The 19,168-nt window shown below is 44.2% G+C and overlaps 1 protein-coding gene across 2 annotated transcripts in view; it reads left to right on the forward strand.

Moving 5' to 3' along the window:
• KIFAP3 (kinesin associated protein 3) overlaps positions 1 to 19,168 on the forward strand; it is a 155,750-nt gene that overhangs the window by 106,623 nt on the left and 29,959 nt on the right. For both annotated transcript variants that reach the window (XR_008306215.1, XM_053246268.1), the window contains exon 19: positions 5,092 to 5,191. Coding sequence is in view for 1 of the 2 variants with exons in the window: in XM_053246268.1 (XP_053102243.1) it covers positions 5,092 to 5,191 (100 nt within the window). In the remaining variant the exon portion in view is untranslated. The remainder of the gene's footprint in view (positions 1 to 5,091; positions 5,192 to 19,168) is intronic.

The raw sequence follows: 19,168 nt of genomic DNA on the forward strand, positions 1-19,168 counted from the left end.
ACTGTTGCTCATCTTGGCTGATTACCTCCTGGATTCAGTGAGTCAAGCTCCTCCTGCCAGATGTTATCAGTGCCTCTGTTGAGTCTTGCAGGTCTGCTCAACTTAGGCCCCCTAGCTGTTTTTGGACTACAACTCCCATAATCCCCAGCTACAGTGACCAATAGTCAGGGATTATGGGAGTTGTAGGCCAACATCTGCTGGAGGGCTGAAGTTGAGCAGCCCTGCTTTAGAGGGAGGGGAGACTGATCACTATATCTCCCTCCTTAAATTGAGACAGGCGGCTTGAAACAGGAGTTGACAGCTCCTATCTCAAAAGGGTTGGTAACACAAATCTTAACTTCCTAATTACTATCTATATTGGTCCCGGCCGGCCTGAGGACCGGCACCTGTTCTCCTGGATCAAATACATGCTCCTTGGCATGTAGGCCAGGCCTTTGGCTCTGTTTGGGCCTCTCGCAGTTTGTGCTGTAGTAGGGACAGTGTGTTTGGGGGCTTCTTGCCAAAGTTCAATATATTTTCTCCCTGGGGGGTTTCCTTCCCCTCCTACTGATGTTGCATCTGTCCCAAAGTCCTTCTGACACCTGTAGATTAGCTCAAAGGGTGAATATCCTAGACTTGGGTGTGGCATAGCTCTATTGGCATCCAGCAGCTGTGGCAGCCCCAAGTCCCACCCACTGATCCACTTGTGGGCCTCACCCACTGATCCACTTGTCGGGTACTGGCCAGATACCAGGGCAAGATGCTCCATGCCATTGGTGCTACAATGCTTCTTCATCATCCCATGTATGAACTTGGCACCTGCATCAGTCAGGATTTCCCCCGGCCAACCAATCCTGGCAAAAATGTTCAAGAGGGCCTGACTTACAGCCTTTGCATCTTTTTGGCTTAGGGCAATCACCTCTGGCCACCTAGTGGCACAGTCCACTAGAGTCAGTATGTACTGTTTTCCCCGAGGGGACTTGGGTTGGATAGGCCCCAGGATATCTATTGCCACTCTGTGAACTTGTGTGCCTAGGCCAGACAAGAATTGTACAGGTGTCTGTCCTTTGTCCTAGCTCTTTCCCACCTGCTTGCAAACATCGCATGACTTAACATACTTAGTCATGTCCTCGCCAAATCCAGTCCAGTAAAAGTTTTTTTCCTTACTCTTTTCTTGTTTTTTCCACCCCCATGTGTGGATTTGGGTGGGCACGGGCCACCTCTAAGATGCGTACGCAGTGTGTCTTGGGCACTATAAGTTGCCTCTGGGGTTTTCACCCCTCCCTGTGAGTTTTAGGGATGTACTCATGGTAGAGCAACCCATTCTGGATGACGATCTGGGAGCACGGTGTTTCGCTGAGAGGTGGTGAGTTGGGGCTCACCTCCTCCCGCAGTTGCTTCAGACTTGAGTCTGCCTCCTGTTCTCTCTGGAGCTCTTCAGCCTTGATGCCGATGACTGCTTCTGGCATCTCTGCTGGCTCCACCTTCTCTACAACTCCCCTCTCTGGGACACTTGCCTGCAGCAGGTGCTCTGGAAGGAGGGCTTCAGCTTCTGGTCCGGGGTGTAGCTGGACCTCTCCCTCACTGGGCCTCTCAGCGCTCGGGCTGGGTTCTGGCCTCTCCCTGCTGACTATGCTGTCTGCAGGTGTGTCGCCAGTCTGCATAGGTGGTGCTGTCTGTGACCAGGTACCTTGGATCAGCCTCTCTCGCTCCACCATCATTGGTTCCTTCTCTCTTGGATGGAGAGTCTCCCAATCATGGTCAGCTAAATCTTTTCCATTCAGCATGACACGAGGATGCTCTCCCATCACTGCAAACTCCCATTCCAGTCAGAAATTTCCAGCCATCCCACCTAACAGGTAGCTTCACCATGGGCATTTCTCTCTGGCCTTTGGCGAAGGTAGTCCGCACCTGGGATGCCTGGGCAAGCTTCTGGGCTTTGTCAAGCGAGGGGTGTATGGCTGAGATCATGGCGCCAGTGTTCCTCCATGCCGTGACTTGCTGGCCATTGACCCAAACACTCTCTCGCCTCTTGGGTGGAATAACCTCCTCATCAAAACAAGGAGGTGGCCCCTTATGGGCAGCCGCCACCTCTGGGCTCCTAACGTGAACTATGTTTATTAGGGCTTTAGTTTTCAGGCAGTCCCTCTTGAAATGTCCCACTTCCCCACACTTAAAACACCTGGGGCTGGCCTGCTCAGTCCGTCTGCCCCCTTGTTGTGTAGCAGGTGGGATGTGACTTGTCCTCACCTTGGGCTCACCTTGGTAGGACTCCTGGGCTCATCCTTGGGCAAATGCTAAGGCTCTTCCCACCTTGGGACAAACTTGGGTCAGTCCCGTTGAGGTGCCTCTGGTTGGAAGGAAAGGGCAGAGACTCAGTTTCTCTTGGTTTGTTATGTTGCAAACAGAAACACAGTAAACCAGTTGTAAGGATTTGCATGGCACAAAAAGAAACAAACCTAATACAAGTTAGCTAACAAACTCTTCTCTCACTAAACATTTCCCCGAAGCCAAAGCCCTGGCTTCTTTTGTGAACTCACCAAATCCATGGTAGAGACTTCAGGCCCCTGCAGTCATCCTGCTTGCTGCCATTGCCTGGCCAGCCAACCTGTTGTTTACTCTGCCTGGCTCCAACAGAGAACAAAGAACCCCATTCACTTCCTGCCGCCAGACCCTCTAGGTTCTGGGACCAGGTACCATATTTTTCTCACTCTGGGTGGGAATTTCTGGGCACAAGGATGACACAAAGGAGACCCCTCAGAGCATGGTACAGGTTTTGGGTTGTTGTTGGGGTTTTTTGTTTTTTTGTTTTTTGGTGTGTTTTTTTGCTGCATTTTCACCCGGTTTTGCCCTTTTTATTCAATTTAGGAACCTAAGCCCCCTTTCCCCATAGGCATGATGCCTCGTTACTCATGGTTTCATTACTTGCAGTAGAAGATGAAGAACGGAACCCCTGCAAATAATGAGGTTTGCCTGTAATCTATCCCTGATATGCCTCAGAAATTGTTTACGCTGGATAACCTCTCCTCCTAAGTTCTCCCTCTAATATATTACCTTCTGTTTTATAATTCTCTGCCTTGGCACAATTTCCCCTCACTCCCAAAAACTAACCCATTGGATTGTTTACTTTCATTTGCCTAGGGTGCAAACTTTGGAAATTTTTCAATCTGTAAGTATATTCTCAGTAAATTGCATTTGAAATATGATACTGGGGTCTTTAAGATTAACCCAATCAAAAAATGAATGTAAAATGATACTGTCACTTTTCAAGATGACAAAAATGTCATCAATATATTGCCACCATTTCACAACATAATGTGAGAAAGGATTGTCCTCTGTGAAAATAAAAACTTCTCAAATGCTCCCATCTGTAAGTTGGCAATCTCAGGTGCCTTAGGAGATCCTGTTGCTGTTCCATTTATCTGCCAGTAGGATGACCCATGAAAGGAGAAATGATTCCAACACAAGGCTATATCTGCAAATTGCAAAAATAAAATAAAATAAAATAAAATAAATTGTAGGAGGATGTGTCTCATCCATGTGTAAATTCAGTGTGCTCTTGATTACTTTCATAGCCTCTTGTTGTGCGATGGTAGTATATAATGAACACACATCAAATGTAACATCCTATTCTCCCCCACTGATCCTATATAGTTTATTTTATTAATAAAATCTGCAGTGACCTTCATATAAGTTCATAATAATTTGGCACAAGATCCTAATATGCTTATTGAACCTGTAGATAAGGGTAGCGCTATTGTGATTTTGAATTGACTGGATTATTAGAATGAAGTCCATAGAGATTATCAGATGATACATCAGTCAGTCAGTCATGTTTATTTACGGTCATAGACCAAAATTTAAAGCATACATAATAATACGCATATGATATAATAGTAATATATACAGAGATCCAATATTATCTCATCCTAATCAGCAGTTTCCAGTTTACATAATCTGGTTGTCCATCTGTTGTCTAGTATTCTTAGCTGCCTCACAAAACTTAGCAACTTTAATTGTTACTTCCTCCTTCTGATCTGAGAGCAGATAGTTGACGTAGAATACATCTGTATGTCCTGGAAAGTCAGCCAGTAATGAGGAAATAAGATGATACATCATATGTAGCCTGTGAAGTGGATTCCACAAGGTCCAAGCAGAATAATATCAATACTTTATTGAAAGAAGGATTGGCCATGGGGTACATCACACATAGTACATACACTTTTTAAATGTAGAGATAATCCACGTATACTCATGTCCTGTTTCTTACCTAAAATTCATAAAGGAGTAACACCACTCCGAGGAAGACCTGTAGTATCAGGGAGTGCATCCGTTCTTCAGCCTATTTCTCAGTATGTTGTAGTTAAGACCTTTTGTTTCTGCTTTACAAATGATATTGTTCCTGCTTGAGAACAATATTAATCAACCTGTGTTGGAATAAATCCTGTATGCGGTAGCTGCTTTTTGTTTTGTTACGTTGTTAAATCTGGCGTTAGCATTGCATGTGCAAGTAACATCTGTGGCACAAGGCATCTCCCACCATCTGAGGATGGTGCACCAGTTGCATCCTTTTCTGGGCAGAAATGATCTGGCCATGCAATTCATGTCTTGGTAGGATCCAGACTGGGTTACCCTAATGCTCAAAATGTTGATAAAGGCTGGGATTGAATTTGATGACGTTTGCCAAGTATTTTTTAATTTTAAAAAAGGAGTGGAGAAGGATGATTATTCTGACAGTCAGATTTGTGCAATTTCTATTCAGATGCATGTTTATGGGATGGAAAGTGAAAATGAGAAAACTGCCCCTGGTCAGCTGACGAGTGAGTGAGTGTGACAGACAGACGGACGGACAGACATTACATCAGACTGGTGCAGCTAATGCTAAGCAGATCTCTGTGGAAGTGCAGACCTGGAAGGTCATAAGCTTATTAAAAATGTATTAACTTGTGGCAAAATATAGGGTGGACAAGTCTGTTGTTTCAAAGCTATTCAACATACAGTATCTTTTTCAGCAGAGCCAACCGAGAGAAAGGAAAGTCTCCTATAGCCCCTGCTGTTTAATCTTGCTTCAAAAATATTACATTAATTCTCTTATCCTTTCCATGTTTATAGATGGGCTGATAGCACATGATGGAGCAGTGAGTCCTGATTTCTTCAGTGATTATCATCTTCAGAATGGTGACCTTGTGAGCCAGCATCCTTTCTCTACCAGGTAAATTGCTACAGCAAAATTGCTGATTTTTAGTCCTTGGTTTTTAAAACTCAGAGCACAGGTTTGAGTCAAGCTACTTTTTAAAACTATAGTTTGAAAATCGATTTGCAAAGTGAAACCCAACTTATGAAAGTTACTTTTCAAACTTCACAGTTATATCATGCTGAAAACCCAAATCGTCACTTCCCAGAGGCAATAAAAATAGAAGAGAAAACTAGACCACACAGTTATTTCAGTGTTATGACAGTTATTCAAACACTCTCTTCAGGCATTGTTTAGAAATGTCTGTAGACACATTTGGTGTTTTGATTAGTTAGCAGAGCAGGTTCCAATAATTTTAAATGAGTGAATTAAAAAAATTCTCAATTGTCATTGTCTCCCCCCCCCCCCTTTTAACTCTATCTTGAAGGTGAATGAGCGACATTTATCATAGATGCTGCAGACTTCAATAAGCCCAATGGGAAAGTGAAATACAATTTTTCCTTTTTGACTGCAATTAGTTCTAGTTCAATCAATCAATCAATCATCTTTATTTGGTCCATTGACCAGCAGATTAGTTCTAGTTAGTTCTGAGCCAAAACAGAGGTGAGAGCATTTTACAAACTTTTTCTCCCCCTGCCCTTTCAGTGATTGTTCACCAGGGAGCAGGTGTCTGGGAGAAAAAGGAACTCATCTGACCATTGTTGAGGCAACAGACCAAGACTCCATCAGTCCAGTCATGCATTATTGACTAGGTGGAGCAGGATGTTGATGGGACCCCATGTTTAGATGCACATCAGAATGAACATGTCCATATGAGTTCTGCCCCAACTAGTCAAGTGCAGCTAGAGTGGGATTAAGGCAAATCTTAATGTACAGCAGTTGTGGATAAAGAAACTGCCAGTGCAATGTGACAAGACAGAATTACTTAGTTGCCTCAGCAGTGAGGACACATTCCATCAGGACAGGCTCCAAGTCTCAGGAGACCCTTGGCAAACTGCCCTTCATAGCCCCCTTTCAGCTGGGTGAGTGGCTCCCCCTAAGGTTCATGGAGGAGCGTATTTTTGTGGATGGGATGGGAGACAAAATACAATGAAAGAGTGACTCTTTTGACCAACAGACTGACTCTGCCACCATTGCAGGAGGGCTATGCATGCAAAGGTAGACTCAGGGACTGATATTTGAGCCTTTCTTAGGGTCCCAATGATGTCGCTCTCTGATGTTGCCCCGGTGCTCCCTCCCCAAAATTTAAATTGAGGGTATTCAAAGGCTTTGTTTCATCATGCATTCAAATTTGATTGGCTATGTGGTTCTGTGTGGAATTGACTGGAATCAAGCAACGAAGAAGCACCACAAATGGGGCTGTTTATGGCCCTGGGGGCGGGGAGATGGAAAAAGTCACCAAGATTGAGGTGTTTCCAAAGCTCTTTTCAGATCCCTTGAAAGCCTCCTTCTCAAGTTGAAAATCTAACTCAATGCTACACTAATTTTAACACGTTTAGGAAATGAATGCCTGTTTGGGTTCCCACCTCTCTATTTGCTTGTCTTCCTATTTGTTTTGGCAGTCTACTCCATAGGCATATCTGTGAAATAAAGAAATGGATGTGGGGACTATGCTTACACATTGTTCAGAGAGAATCTATAGAATGTCCTTTTCTAACGAGAGTCTGGGATGGGTGTACTATATGTAAGGCTGGCCTATTTATGAGGCTGGGTGAGGTGTCTGACTCGGGTATTGGATTGATGAACATGGCAGATTGCCCACTGCCTCTCAACCCCCTTCCCGTGCAGCCACTGCCACTACTGTTTTCCTCCCCCTAGCCGTGGCATTTTTAAAAAACTGAAGTGGAAGGAAGTGTGGAGAGGAGAATGCTGGGATACAGTGCTGCTCTCCTCCTCCATACTTCTTTGAGTTCCCTTCCCCTTTGGCTTTTGAAAATGCCCAAGGCAAGAGGAGAGGGGTGATGGTGGTGCTGGCATCAGCATGCCACTGAGTTTTGCAAGGGAGGGGGACAAAAAGGAAAGGGCCATTCAGAGGGAGAAAGGAACTGCACTTTGCATGTTGCCGGACAGGATGGCAGCTTGCTGTTCCATCTCAGGTGCTGGGGGTTGGGCTTGAGCTGGCCTTGACTGTACACAAATATTTTTTAACAAGATAATTTCACACATGAAAAAAACCACAGAAAGTCCCTTTAATATTTTCCCAGAATACTTTGACTTGGTATTTCTTTGAAATATCAGTGTAGTTCTAAGAATTTGATTAAGATTTTTTTTTTAAGCAGCTGTATCATGGCTTAATTTCAGATGCTTAAATTGCTTACTAAAGAATATTGGGTTGCTTGAGGAACTGGATCATAGATGTGTGTACATCAGCTTATGGAGCTGGAAAGTGTGGTTCACAGATACTTCTGCATATTTAGTTTTGAGGCCCATTAAGTTAACTGGTTTCGGCATGCAGTAATCCATCTTGATCAGCCAGGTCCCCCTTGGCTGCATATTCTTAAGAAAGATGATGATGGCTGCAGTCTGGATTGTTCTTGGAGATGTTGTCAGCTTGCCAGTTGAGGCCCATCTCTTTTCAGTTATGGAAACGCATTGTGTCCTCAGGCTAAAGTTACTATTGCTTGCAGGACCTTGAATTGCAAACTGCTGTTAAAAAGATATAATGCATCTTGAAAATGGATCTTTTGCCTGTACCTGGTGGTAAAATAGTTGGATTCAAAAGCTGAACCAATATATATTTTAATTCTGATCCTATGCATTTTAGAGGCCATTTTACATTAGTGCTGAACCAAAATGAGGGAGGTTCACAAAAGCCTTTGACCTCTACAGAGCTTTTGAAATCTACCCACTCCACCATGATAAAGTTTTGCACCAAAAATTCAGTCACTCGCTGTCATCAGTCACTCGCTGTGAGATCTTTAATGATTTTTTTGCGGATAAAATCTCTCAGATTTGGGCTGAGCTGGATTCCACAGTTACTGCAGAGTCTACTGTGGAGGTGCCCAGTAACTCCTCTTAAGGGATTAGATTGGATCCTTTTCAGTTTGTGACTCCTGAGGAGGTGGACAAACTGCTTTGGACTGTGCGCCCTACAACCTTTTCTCCTGAGCCTTGCCCAACTTGGCTTATCGCATCAGATAATCATATCAAGGAGGGTCTGGTTAATATTATAAATGTTTCTCTGAGGGAGGGCAGGGAATCATTCGGAATTCTCTCTGGTAAGAGATACCCTTCTAATATAGCAGAGTTCACAGAGGCACAACACAGTGGAGTCTGCCCAGGCATGCGTGTATGCTAAGAGTAAAATAACTTGGAGCAGGTCATAGTTTCAAATCAATATATGGAGTATTTATTAGTGAACTCCATTCTAGATAGTAAAGTGGAGAGATAGGATCTCTAATCTATTTAGCTAGCTGGATGCAGATGGATTCTGCATCTCTGCACACATGGTGCAGGGAGAGAGGAGCTTACATATTGCAAGGGAGAAGAAAGGAAAGAGAAGGAAGTGGCCAGGCAGGAGGGAAGGAAGTTCGTCCCTAAGAGTAGCAATCTACATACCAAAGGGATAGTGTCACAGCAGTAGAGAAGGGATGAGCAATGTCTTGATCTCTCTAGCCTCACTAGTCTGTCCCCCTCTGTCACTGAGACAGAGGGGGACAGCATAAAGTCCTTCACTTCCAACAGGCAGGATGTCTCCTTGTCTTGAGGCTATTATTAGACCACTCTTGAAGAAATCTACACTGGATTCCTCAGAGTTAGCTAATTACAGACCAATTTCTAATCTTCCATGGTTGGGCAAGGTGGTTGAGTAGGTGGTGGCCTCTCAACTCCAGGCAGTCTGGAATGATGCAGATTATCTAGACACATTTCAAACTGGCTTTCGTGTGGGCTATGGGGTCGAGACTGCCTTGGTCAGCCTGATGGATGATCTCCAACTGGCTATCGACAGAGCAAGTGTGACTATGCTGGTCCTTTTGGATCTCTCTGCAGCTTTCGATACCATCGACCATGGTATCCTTTTGGACCGCCTGTGGGAGGTGGGATTGATTGGGTGGCACTATCTTAGTGGTTCCGCTCCTACCTCTCTGGCAGATTCTAGATGGTGTCACTTGGAGACTGCTGTTCCGCTAAGCGAGAACTGAAGTGTGGTGTCCCACAAGGCTCCATACTGTCTCCAATGCTTTTTAACTTCTACATGAAACCTCTGGGAGAGATCATCAGGAGGTTTGGTGCTGGGTGTTACCAATATGCTGATGGCACCCAGATTTTACTAGGAAATTGTATATCTTCCCTAAATGCCTGCCTGGGGGCAGTGATGGGCTGGATGAGGGATAACAAACTGAAGTTGAATCCAAATAAGATGGAGGTACTGACTGTGGGAGGACAGAACCCGAGAGATGGTTTAGATCTGCCTGTTCTGGATGGGGTTACCCTCCCCCTGAAAGATCAGGAATGTAACCTGGGAGTGCTCCTGGACCCAAAGCTCTCCCTGGTTTCTCAGGTGGAGGCAGTGGCGAGGATCGCTTTTTATCAGCTTCAATTGATACATCTGCTACATCCATTTCTAGAGGTGAATGACCTTAAAACAGTGGTACATATGCTGGTAATCTCTGGGCTTGACTACTGTAATGCGCTCTATGTGGTGCTGCCTTTGTACGTAGTCCAGAAACTACAGTTGGTATAGAATGCGGCAGCCAGATTGATCTGTGGGACAACACGAAGGGACCACATAACACCGGTTCTAAAACTGCACTGGCTGCTGTTATGTTTCCAGGTGAAATACAAAGTGCTGGTTATTACCTATTAAGCCCTTCATGGCTTGGGTCCAGGCTATTTGAGAGAGCGCCTCTTTTGTCATAATCCCTGCCGCCTGCTACGATCTTCTAGAGAGGTCCGGTTACGGTTGCCACTGGCTCGTTTGGTGGCAACCCAGGACTGGGCTTTTTCTGTGGCTGCCTCAGGGCTCTGGAATAAACTTTCTGCTGAAATAAGAGCATCTCTTTCTCTCTTTGTTTTCAGGAAGAACCTCAAGACCCTCCTGTTCTCTCAGGCTTTTAATTAGAATTAATTTTAATAATTTTATTCTATTGTTTTTATTATCATGTATTTTAATTTATGACTTTTAAATATTCTAAATTTTGTACACCACTCAGATATACATATGAGGCGGTATAAAAATATAGATAGATAGATAGATAAAAATTGAACCCCATAGCAGAGCACTGTAGCACTAGTTTATACAACCAGCATTTTCCAGTAGTTAGTTTTTATATTTTCAGAGTTCAGGTTGAATAAAATATTTTTGATACATGTAAATCCATGAGTTGACACTCTCTTTTTAAATTACCTGAAGTGTTCATTGTTTAGGAGGTTAAGCAGAACCCTATCATCATTCGCTGCTGTGCCATTGTGGGCACTGCCAATAAGGGTCAATTGCAAGACGAGCACATTGGGTACATCTTTCCACAATAAGTACATTGTACATCAGTACTTTTATGCCACATGGGTCTCTTTGGGGGCATCTTTAGGCATCCAGTAAAGAATTGTTTTTGGGAAGGAGGAGCTGTGGCACCTACTGATCACTTGCATCTTTGAAAATGTAATACTTGTGCTCCTTCTCAGATGTACAGATTACTTACGTGCAAAACCCAAATTGCCTCAGCTTGAAAACCAGAAAGGTCTTGCAAGTTTTGACAGGAATGCTTTCAGAACTCAAGATGGGTTTTGTAGACTATCCCTTGCAGTTCTAAGCCTTTTGCAAGATAGGGAAGGAGTAATCAATGGTGGGGAGGACTTATTAGATAGGACTGCCTGACTTCTCAGCTTGAAATGATGCTTATGACCATGCCTAGAAGTATTGCTGATAAAAGCATCACTTCCTGCTTGCATGATGAAACATAAGAACAGCCCTGCTGTTAGACAGGCCCAAGGCCTATCTAGTTTCACACAGTGGCCCACCAGATGCTTCTGAAAAGCCCACAGGGAAAAGGAGAGAGCATGCCCTCTCTCTCTTGTTGTTACTCCCCTGCAATGGGTCAGGCGCTGAGCCAGCCGAGTGGCGGCTTGTGTCCAGCCCCATTCGGTGGGCCCCTCCAATATGCCCGTGCGTGTGACGTCACATGCACGGGGACATGGCTCAGGTTCTATAGGAGCCCAGAGCTAACTCCCCCCTCATGCCTGGGCCGCCGAGAGCCCGGACAAACTCTTTGCCAGTTATTTCAGGCAGTTCCGACTGCCCAATAGAATGTTTTTCCCTTCCTCTTCCTCTCTGGAGGGAGAGAAAGGGGAAAACATCCTAATAGGCAGCTGACACTGCCTGAAATGATGAGCTGAGAGCTCGTTTGGGCTCTCAGCAGCCCAGGTCATGCCCCCTTGCCAAGGGAAAAACGTTCTATCGGGTAGTCGGAGCTGCCTGAAATAATTGGCGAAGTGTTCGCCAGGGCTCTCGGTGGCCCAGGTGTGGGAGAGGGGAGTTCGCTCTGGGCTTCTGTGGAGCCCGAGCCACACAGGACAGGGCTCTCTCGGCGGCCTTTCCCCATTGGCGGCCTGGGTTCTTTGAACCCTTTCGCCCAATGGTGGCTCCCCCACTGCAACTGGTATTTACAGACATCTTGCCTCTGAAGCTGGAGGTGGCCTATAGCCACCAGATTAGTAGTTGTCTAAGCCCCTTTTAAAGCTACTCAGACTAGTAGCCATGTCCACATCTCGTGGCAGAGAATTCCATAGATTAAGTGCTGTGTGAAAAATTATTTTTTTGCTGACCCTAAATTTCCTGGCCTTCAGTTTCATGGGAATGACCCCAGTTCTAGTGTTGTGAGAGAGGGAGAAAAATTTATTTTGGTCCACACTCTCTATTCCATGCATAATTTTATACACCGCTGTCATGTCTCCTCGTAGTCGCCTCTTTTCCAAACTAAAGAGCCCCAGATGCTATAGCCTTGTCTCACAAGGAAGATGCTCCAGGCCCCTGATCATCTTGGTTGCCCTCTTCTGCACCTTTCCCAGTTCTACAATGGTCTTCTTAAGATACAGTGACCAGAACTGTCCACAGTACTCCAAATGTGGCCATTCCATAGATTTGTATAAAGTCATGATAATATTAGAATATTTTATTTTTAATCCCCTTCCTAATGATCCCTAGCATAGAATTGGCCTTTTTCACAGCTGCTGTGCATTGAGTCGACACTTTCAATTAGCTGTCCACCACGACCCCAAGATCTCTCTCCTGGTCAGTCACTGACTGCTCAGACCCCATCCGTGTATATTTGTAGCATAGTTTGTACTACAAGAGCACAAGAGATGACACTCCTGCACATACTGTTTAGGAGTTGGGCAGACAGGCCTGTCTAGTGAGCCCTCCATACAGCAGGTTACCTTGCCCTTTACCAAGATAAAGACCGTAATTCTGGTGAAGGGCAGGGAAACTGACAGGAAAGGAATAGAGTTGGGGCACAAAGCCCATTTCCAATCAGTTCCTATCTCAAATAGATCTGGGTCCAACTTGAAATGTGCAGTTCCTCTTCTATCAGAGAGGAATCTGAATTTCAAACTTCATGAGCATCACTAGCAAAAGCAGTCCTGTCCAAAATGGAGGTACTTGTGCCTATATAACTTGGTCACAAAAGCTAAGCTTAAAACCTACTAAGTCAGCATCCAGATGTTTAGAGAGGGGCTTGCCAATTGTTACACAATCACAACTGTGATGCTACGACAGCTGTATTGCAATCAGAGGTGCACCTCAGTAATTTTGAAGCCTGGACCTAAAGGCTTTTGGAGCCCGCCCGCCCGCCCCGCCCCCCCAAAAAAACCCCAACCCACAACAACAATAGTATTTTAAACATATTTTTAACGCAACCACATCACCCGGGACAGACTAGAAAAGATTGGGAGGGGCCCCAGGGAGGGTGAAGGCCTGGACTTTGCCCCAGAAGTCCAGGGGTAAGAGTGCCTAAGAGTGCCTGTGACTACAATGTTAATAATAATATTATATTACAAATGTGGCATTGCAGGAAAAATACAGCCACTTCAGTGTTTAGAATTGGATTCTGGACTATGCCACAAGTCCTTTGTATGACTTTTCAGTATTCCTTTTTTCTGGGAATACTTTAAATATGGTCATCCATGGAGCTACCCAAAAGGAACAGATTACCTAATTGAAAACATAAACTGTTGCAAATTTTTTGTTTCAGGTAGCAAAAGACAGGAAAAGAATAATTTGCTTGATAGAATAGCAGCATTTGGACAGTGAATCCCAGTTTTCGGACATGTGATCTTATAGTTTTAAGCCTCTTGGTGCCAGGAGCAACGGTTTCCTTATGCTTGAGATTTTAATGTAAAATGCATTAGTGCTCTGAGGCATGAACAACAGAATTTTGACTTCCTTGAGCTCTGAGGCTGAACTTATCCATTTTCATAGATCTGAACTGATACTGTAAAGTGGATTAATACTTGATAGGAAAGCTAATTAAACATAACCACCGAGAGACAGGGTCCTTTTATGTATTATACAGTGTACATTTCATCCTTTCTATAAGAGAATTCTAAGACATTTTTTATGCTTCTGCTTAAAATATAACTAGACTTCTTTTTCTGTGCTTGGGCTTCAAGGATCCCCTTTCCATTTTGGAAGACATTTCCAGCATACAAATGTTTTGCACATCAGTGTTTACTGTCATATAAATGGCCGTGTGTGTGTGTGTGTGTACACACACCACCCTTTTGTTTGTTTGATAGCTTTTGTAAGATAATTTTAATACTTGTCTGAGAAAAAGTAGCAACTGAATTATTTTGTTTTGAAATCTTGTTCTGGAGTGATATGGATAATCATTCCAATTTCTGGCTAATGCTTCCTTAAGAGTTGATAACAGGGTTGTACAAAGGATGAGGGCTAGAGCTGAGCCAAAATGTGGGAGGACAGTTCATGAAAAACATTGTGTCTGTGCCCCTATTTCCCATTTGGCACTTGTTCAGGAGGGGCTGTGAAATGAGGGGACATGTCCATCTGTTCTGAATGATGGTAGGAAATGTTGCCATCAGTAACTCTCATTTGTTTAGTGATGCTGAAATGTAGCCAAATCTGGCAGCATGATGATGTGATACGTGGTTGCCTGGAATTGCCTTGTAAAGAAGCTGCTGCTTGTTTTTTGTTTTTGTTTTAAATGGCACCGGAATTGCAGGCTGCTAGAGAAGCAGCAGCTGCTAACAGACCATGAACAGTGTGCCAAAAAGGTAAACAAGGAAGCTTCATGGAATTTCCCCCTTCAGCACCACCTTACTCTGAAAATGGTTATGGGTGAAAAGGTCAATGTAGCCCTTGTGAGGACAGGTATAGGGTTCAAGAGCAGCTGCAGCAGGCTCTTCATCCACACTGTGATCCTGGTTACACTTGGCATTATAACTTGCATTCCAAACATACATGGCAGTAGGAGGAATGTTTTATCGAATGTTTTATGTGCCCCCATGAGCTGGGCAAAGGCAGCCCCACATAGAGTGCTTTGCAGTAGTCAAGTCTCAACGTTACCAGCAGATGTACCGTTGTTCTACGCTTGTTTATCTCTAGAAACAGATGTAGCTGGAGTATCAGCTGAAGCTGATAGAAAGCACTTCTGGCTACTACGTCAGCCTGGGACAGCAGGGAGAAGTTTTGCTCCAGAGGTACCCCCAGACTATGTATCTGTTCCTTCTGGGAAGGTGTGTCCCCGTCCAGAACCAGCAGATCAAAATAGTCTCTCAAGTTCCGACTCCACACAATAAGTACCTCCATCTTATCTGAATTCGGTCTCTGTCATCTCTCATCCAGTCTATCACTGCCTCCATAGGAACAAAGGAAGCTGCCATATACTAAGTCAGACCATTGGTCTATCTAGCTCAGTATTATCTTCACAGACTGGCAGCGGCTTCTCCAAGGTTACAATCAGGAGTCTGTCTCAGCTCATTTCCTATCTTGGAGATGCCAGGGAGGGAACTTGGAACCTTGATGCTCTTCCCAGAGCAGCTCTATTCCCTCAGGGGAATATCTTACACTGTTCACACATCAAGTCTCCCATTCGTATGCAACCAGGGCAGACCCTGCTTAGCAAAGGGGACAAGCCATGCTTACTACCACAAGACCAGCTCCAGGCAGGCATTTAGGAAGGTTATGCCTTCTCCAGATGATGTTGACATGGAGAAATAGATTTGGGTGTCATCAGCATACTGCACCAAATCTCCTGATGATCTCTCCCAGCGGTTTCATGTAGATGTTAAAAAGCATTGGAGACAATATGTATCCCTGGGGAACACCATATAAAAGTTCACATTTTGAAGATCAAACGTCTCCAAGGGACACCATCTGGAATCTGCCCAAGAGGTAGGAGCGGAACCACTGCAAAGCAGTGCCTCCTATCCCCAACCCCTTCAGGCACTCCAGAAGGATACTGTGGTTGATAGTATCGAAAGCTGCCAAGAAATCCAAAAGGACAAAAAGTCACACTCTCTGTCAACTCCTAATTGGAGATAATTCATCAGGCTGACCAAGGCAGTCTCTACCACGTAGCCTGCCCCAAAACCAGTTTAAAATGGGTCTGGATAATCAGTTTCTTTCAAGACTGGAGCTAGGAAGCCACCACCCTCTCAGTTACCTTGCCCAGCCATAGAAGGTTGGAGACAGGCCTATAATTGCTTCACTTTAAGGGATCCAACACAGTCTTCTTCAGCAGAGGTCTGATTGCCTCCTTAAGTCAGGGAGGCATCCTGCCTTCCCTCAGAGAAGCATTTATAATATCTGCCAGGCCTTCTCCAGCAACCCCTCTGCTAGATAATATAAGCCATGTCAGACAAGGGTCAAGAGAACAGGTGGTAGGCCGCATCGCTCCAGGCAGCTTGTCCACATCCTCAGGAGTCACAAACTGAAACTAATCCAGCCTAACCACGTAAGAGGAGTCGCCGGATACCACCACATCAAACACTGCAGTAATTGTGGGGGGTCAGAGTCTAAATACAAGAGACTTTTATCCACAAAACTCATTAAAAATATCAAAGTGGATAATTAAAAGTTCTGATTCAAGGGAAGAGGGGCATGTACTACCCTTCTCAGAACCCTGAATAACTCAGCTGGACATGAGCTTGTGGAAGCAATACCGGCAGAAAAGAATATCTTTTTTGCCACAGATAATAAATTACAGGAGTCCCCACCCATGGAACACCATCCTGATCAGAATAAAAGTTCAGATCAAGCATGTGACCAGCAACATGTGTTGGATCCAAGACCACTTGGGATAGGCCCACAGTTGTTATGGCCAATATGAACTTCTGAGCAACCCCGAACAAATTGGGCCTGAAATGAATATTGAAGTCCACCACCGCCACAAGCCTGGGGGACTCCAATGCCAAGCCTGAGACCAAGTCCGTCAGCTCAGTTGGGGACTCTGTTGGGCAGCGGGGTGATCAGTACAGCAACAGAACATAAAACAAGAGTTATGCACAGTGATCAGCTGCTGAGATGCAATTCATTTCCAAGGCAGAACTGAGAGCTTTGGCTCCTTTGTCTTCTGGGGAGACATGCTGACCTGCCTGCTAGCTTGAAGTATACAAATTTAAATGGACATGTTTGGAGATACCATGGTGCACCCCAGAAATATATATCAGTAAAAGGATTTGCAGGTCTGCAAGCATTCTTCCAAATACCAACCCCCCCCCCTCTCTCTGTGACTCTAGGATTTCCTATCTCTATGAGGTTTCATTGTGCTTTTCAGTGGAAGAGTTTCCTCACATTTTCTGGGGAAGTCATGAATTTTTGTGAGGTTTGGGGGTTCTTGTTTGTTTGGTAGTCTGGGCAAGGTCTGGAACCTACCTGCAAAAACTAGATGGCACAGTATTGCAGATGTAGGTAGGATGCTGGAAGGTGGGGAAGAGAAGGCAGGGGACCCCTATGTCTTAAAGGCCCTGTCTGGTGGTCTGGCTTTCCCACGCCACCTTGGGCTCTCTCCTCTTGCCACCTCTCTGTGTCAAACCTTCACCCCTAACCTGACTAGGATCTTCCTGGGCAAAATGCTCTGTCGGATCCCAGCAGGGAGAATTTTGTTTGTTTGTTTTTTGTGCTGGGGGGATAACTGAAGAGGCTATAATTGGGGCCCTGGAAGGTGGGAGTATGAAGATAAGGGACCAGGGATGACCTTTAAGGCTTGGTTGGCAAAACTGCCCCCTTTTCTCTTGTTACAGCTTTAAAAAAATCATATTTGAAACTCAAGTACACAGGCACAAACAGTTTTTCACATTTATTTTATACCAGAGTGGGTGAAACTTGTAAACAGAATGCTTGTCTTGTATGCAGCACTAATTAAAGGAACTCTCCACCTCAGGCATGGAGAAAAAAATTGTGCCAGAAGTTAGTCCTGCTTACATAACTGGATGATGCAGTCCTGGGCTATTTACTTTTCAAACTCAATCATTAAGCAGGGTGGAGAAACACATTGCAGTTAAGACTGTCATCTAATCACATGATAGTGACTGCCTTGCATTCTGAAGCCTATATTACATCTAGTGTTTAAATCCAGAGTAAAGAATGTGTGGTTTTCCATCTGGATGATCATTTGTACACGGGTAGAGAAATCTAATCACACATTGAAAGTATCATCTGAACTGGTCCCATTATTGATTTGATTTGATTTGATTTGTATACCGCCCTTCCAAAAATGGCTCAGGGCGATTTATACAGAGAAACAACATTAGAGTTCACACAGGAACAGAAAAATTCGTATCTGTTCCTAGAGAAGCAAAACTGCCTCCACCATTCTTGCAATATGTCTGTCTTCAACCTGAGGGCTAAAAATTCTTCTGGATTCCATATTTACGTTTTGTGCAACTTTACTTGGAATACTATACATGATTACTTATGAAATCTTTGATTACGCCCTCTCCATGTGATTGCTTTTAATGTAAAATGTAAAATAATAATAATAATGCACAATTCTGTTTTGCAGGGAATGTAAAGGTTGCATGAGTAGAAAATGCAGGCATCTTGCTTCAGGGTAGTGCTTCTGTTATAGGGAAACCTTATCTCCTCAGCACTCAAGTACTTTGTCATGGGGAAAGATGTTTCCCACACACATCCCACCCCCAAGCTATTGTAATTGTCAATATTGTATAGATTGTGATTGCTCAACTCTCACAGACAACTGTGGGCTAGTGCTCATGACATTACAAGCCATCTGTTAAGCAGTTCTTCTTTGTGGTCTCTGTGCATCACACTTGGGTTTGCCCGTGTGCAGAGCCACAATTTGGATCCTTCCAGAGCTTTGTCATAAAAGGAAAATCACATGGGAAAGAGCTCCTCTAACTGGCTGATCCTACCTCTCTCCTCAGTCTTCCGCCTTTCTAATGGTTTCCTCTTTCTTTTCTGTTTTCTGACTTTTCAGGGAAGCTGTTAGTGGTTTTTTCCTTTATAACTGCCTGATGAAGGGAGAGAAGATGTAATTTCTGTGCATGGCACAGTGCCTCTCCCATGCTGTAGTGCTCAGCCCTTCTCTGTAGGCCTTAAAGTACTTGCTGCTGATCTGTAGGATGAGCTCATACAGACTAATTGCAGCTGACCGGCTAGACCTGCAGAGTGCAGCATCCCCACTGTATATCCATACTTTGAGGATAGAGAGAAGAGATCTTCTTCATGTGGATGAGCATGTTCCAGTGAAGAAGATTTTAAAAAGATTGAAGTTGTCTCTGGGATTTAAAGAACCACACAGCTAGTTCCATGAGCTCAACCAAGCTGGTTTCCTAAATAGCAGTTCTCCATGTCACAACACTTTTGAAACTTTCAAAAGAAACTCAGTTTTTCTTTTCTTTTTCTTTTCTTTCTTTCAAAAGAAACTTTTGAAAAGTTTCTTTTCAAAAGAAACTTTTGAAAAGTTTCAAAAGAAACTTTTGAAAGAAACTTTCAAAAAGTTTCTTTTTGAAAAGAAACTTTCAAAAGAAATCACACAGGGGATCTGCTCATTGATGGATATGCATCCAAATCTACCT

Source organism: Hemicordylus capensis, chromosome 4 (assembly GCF_027244095.1).
Source record: "Hemicordylus capensis ecotype Gifberg chromosome 4, rHemCap1.1.pri, whole genome shotgun sequence".
Classification (NCBI taxonomy): domain Eukaryota; kingdom Metazoa; phylum Chordata; class Lepidosauria; order Squamata; family Cordylidae; genus Hemicordylus; species Hemicordylus capensis.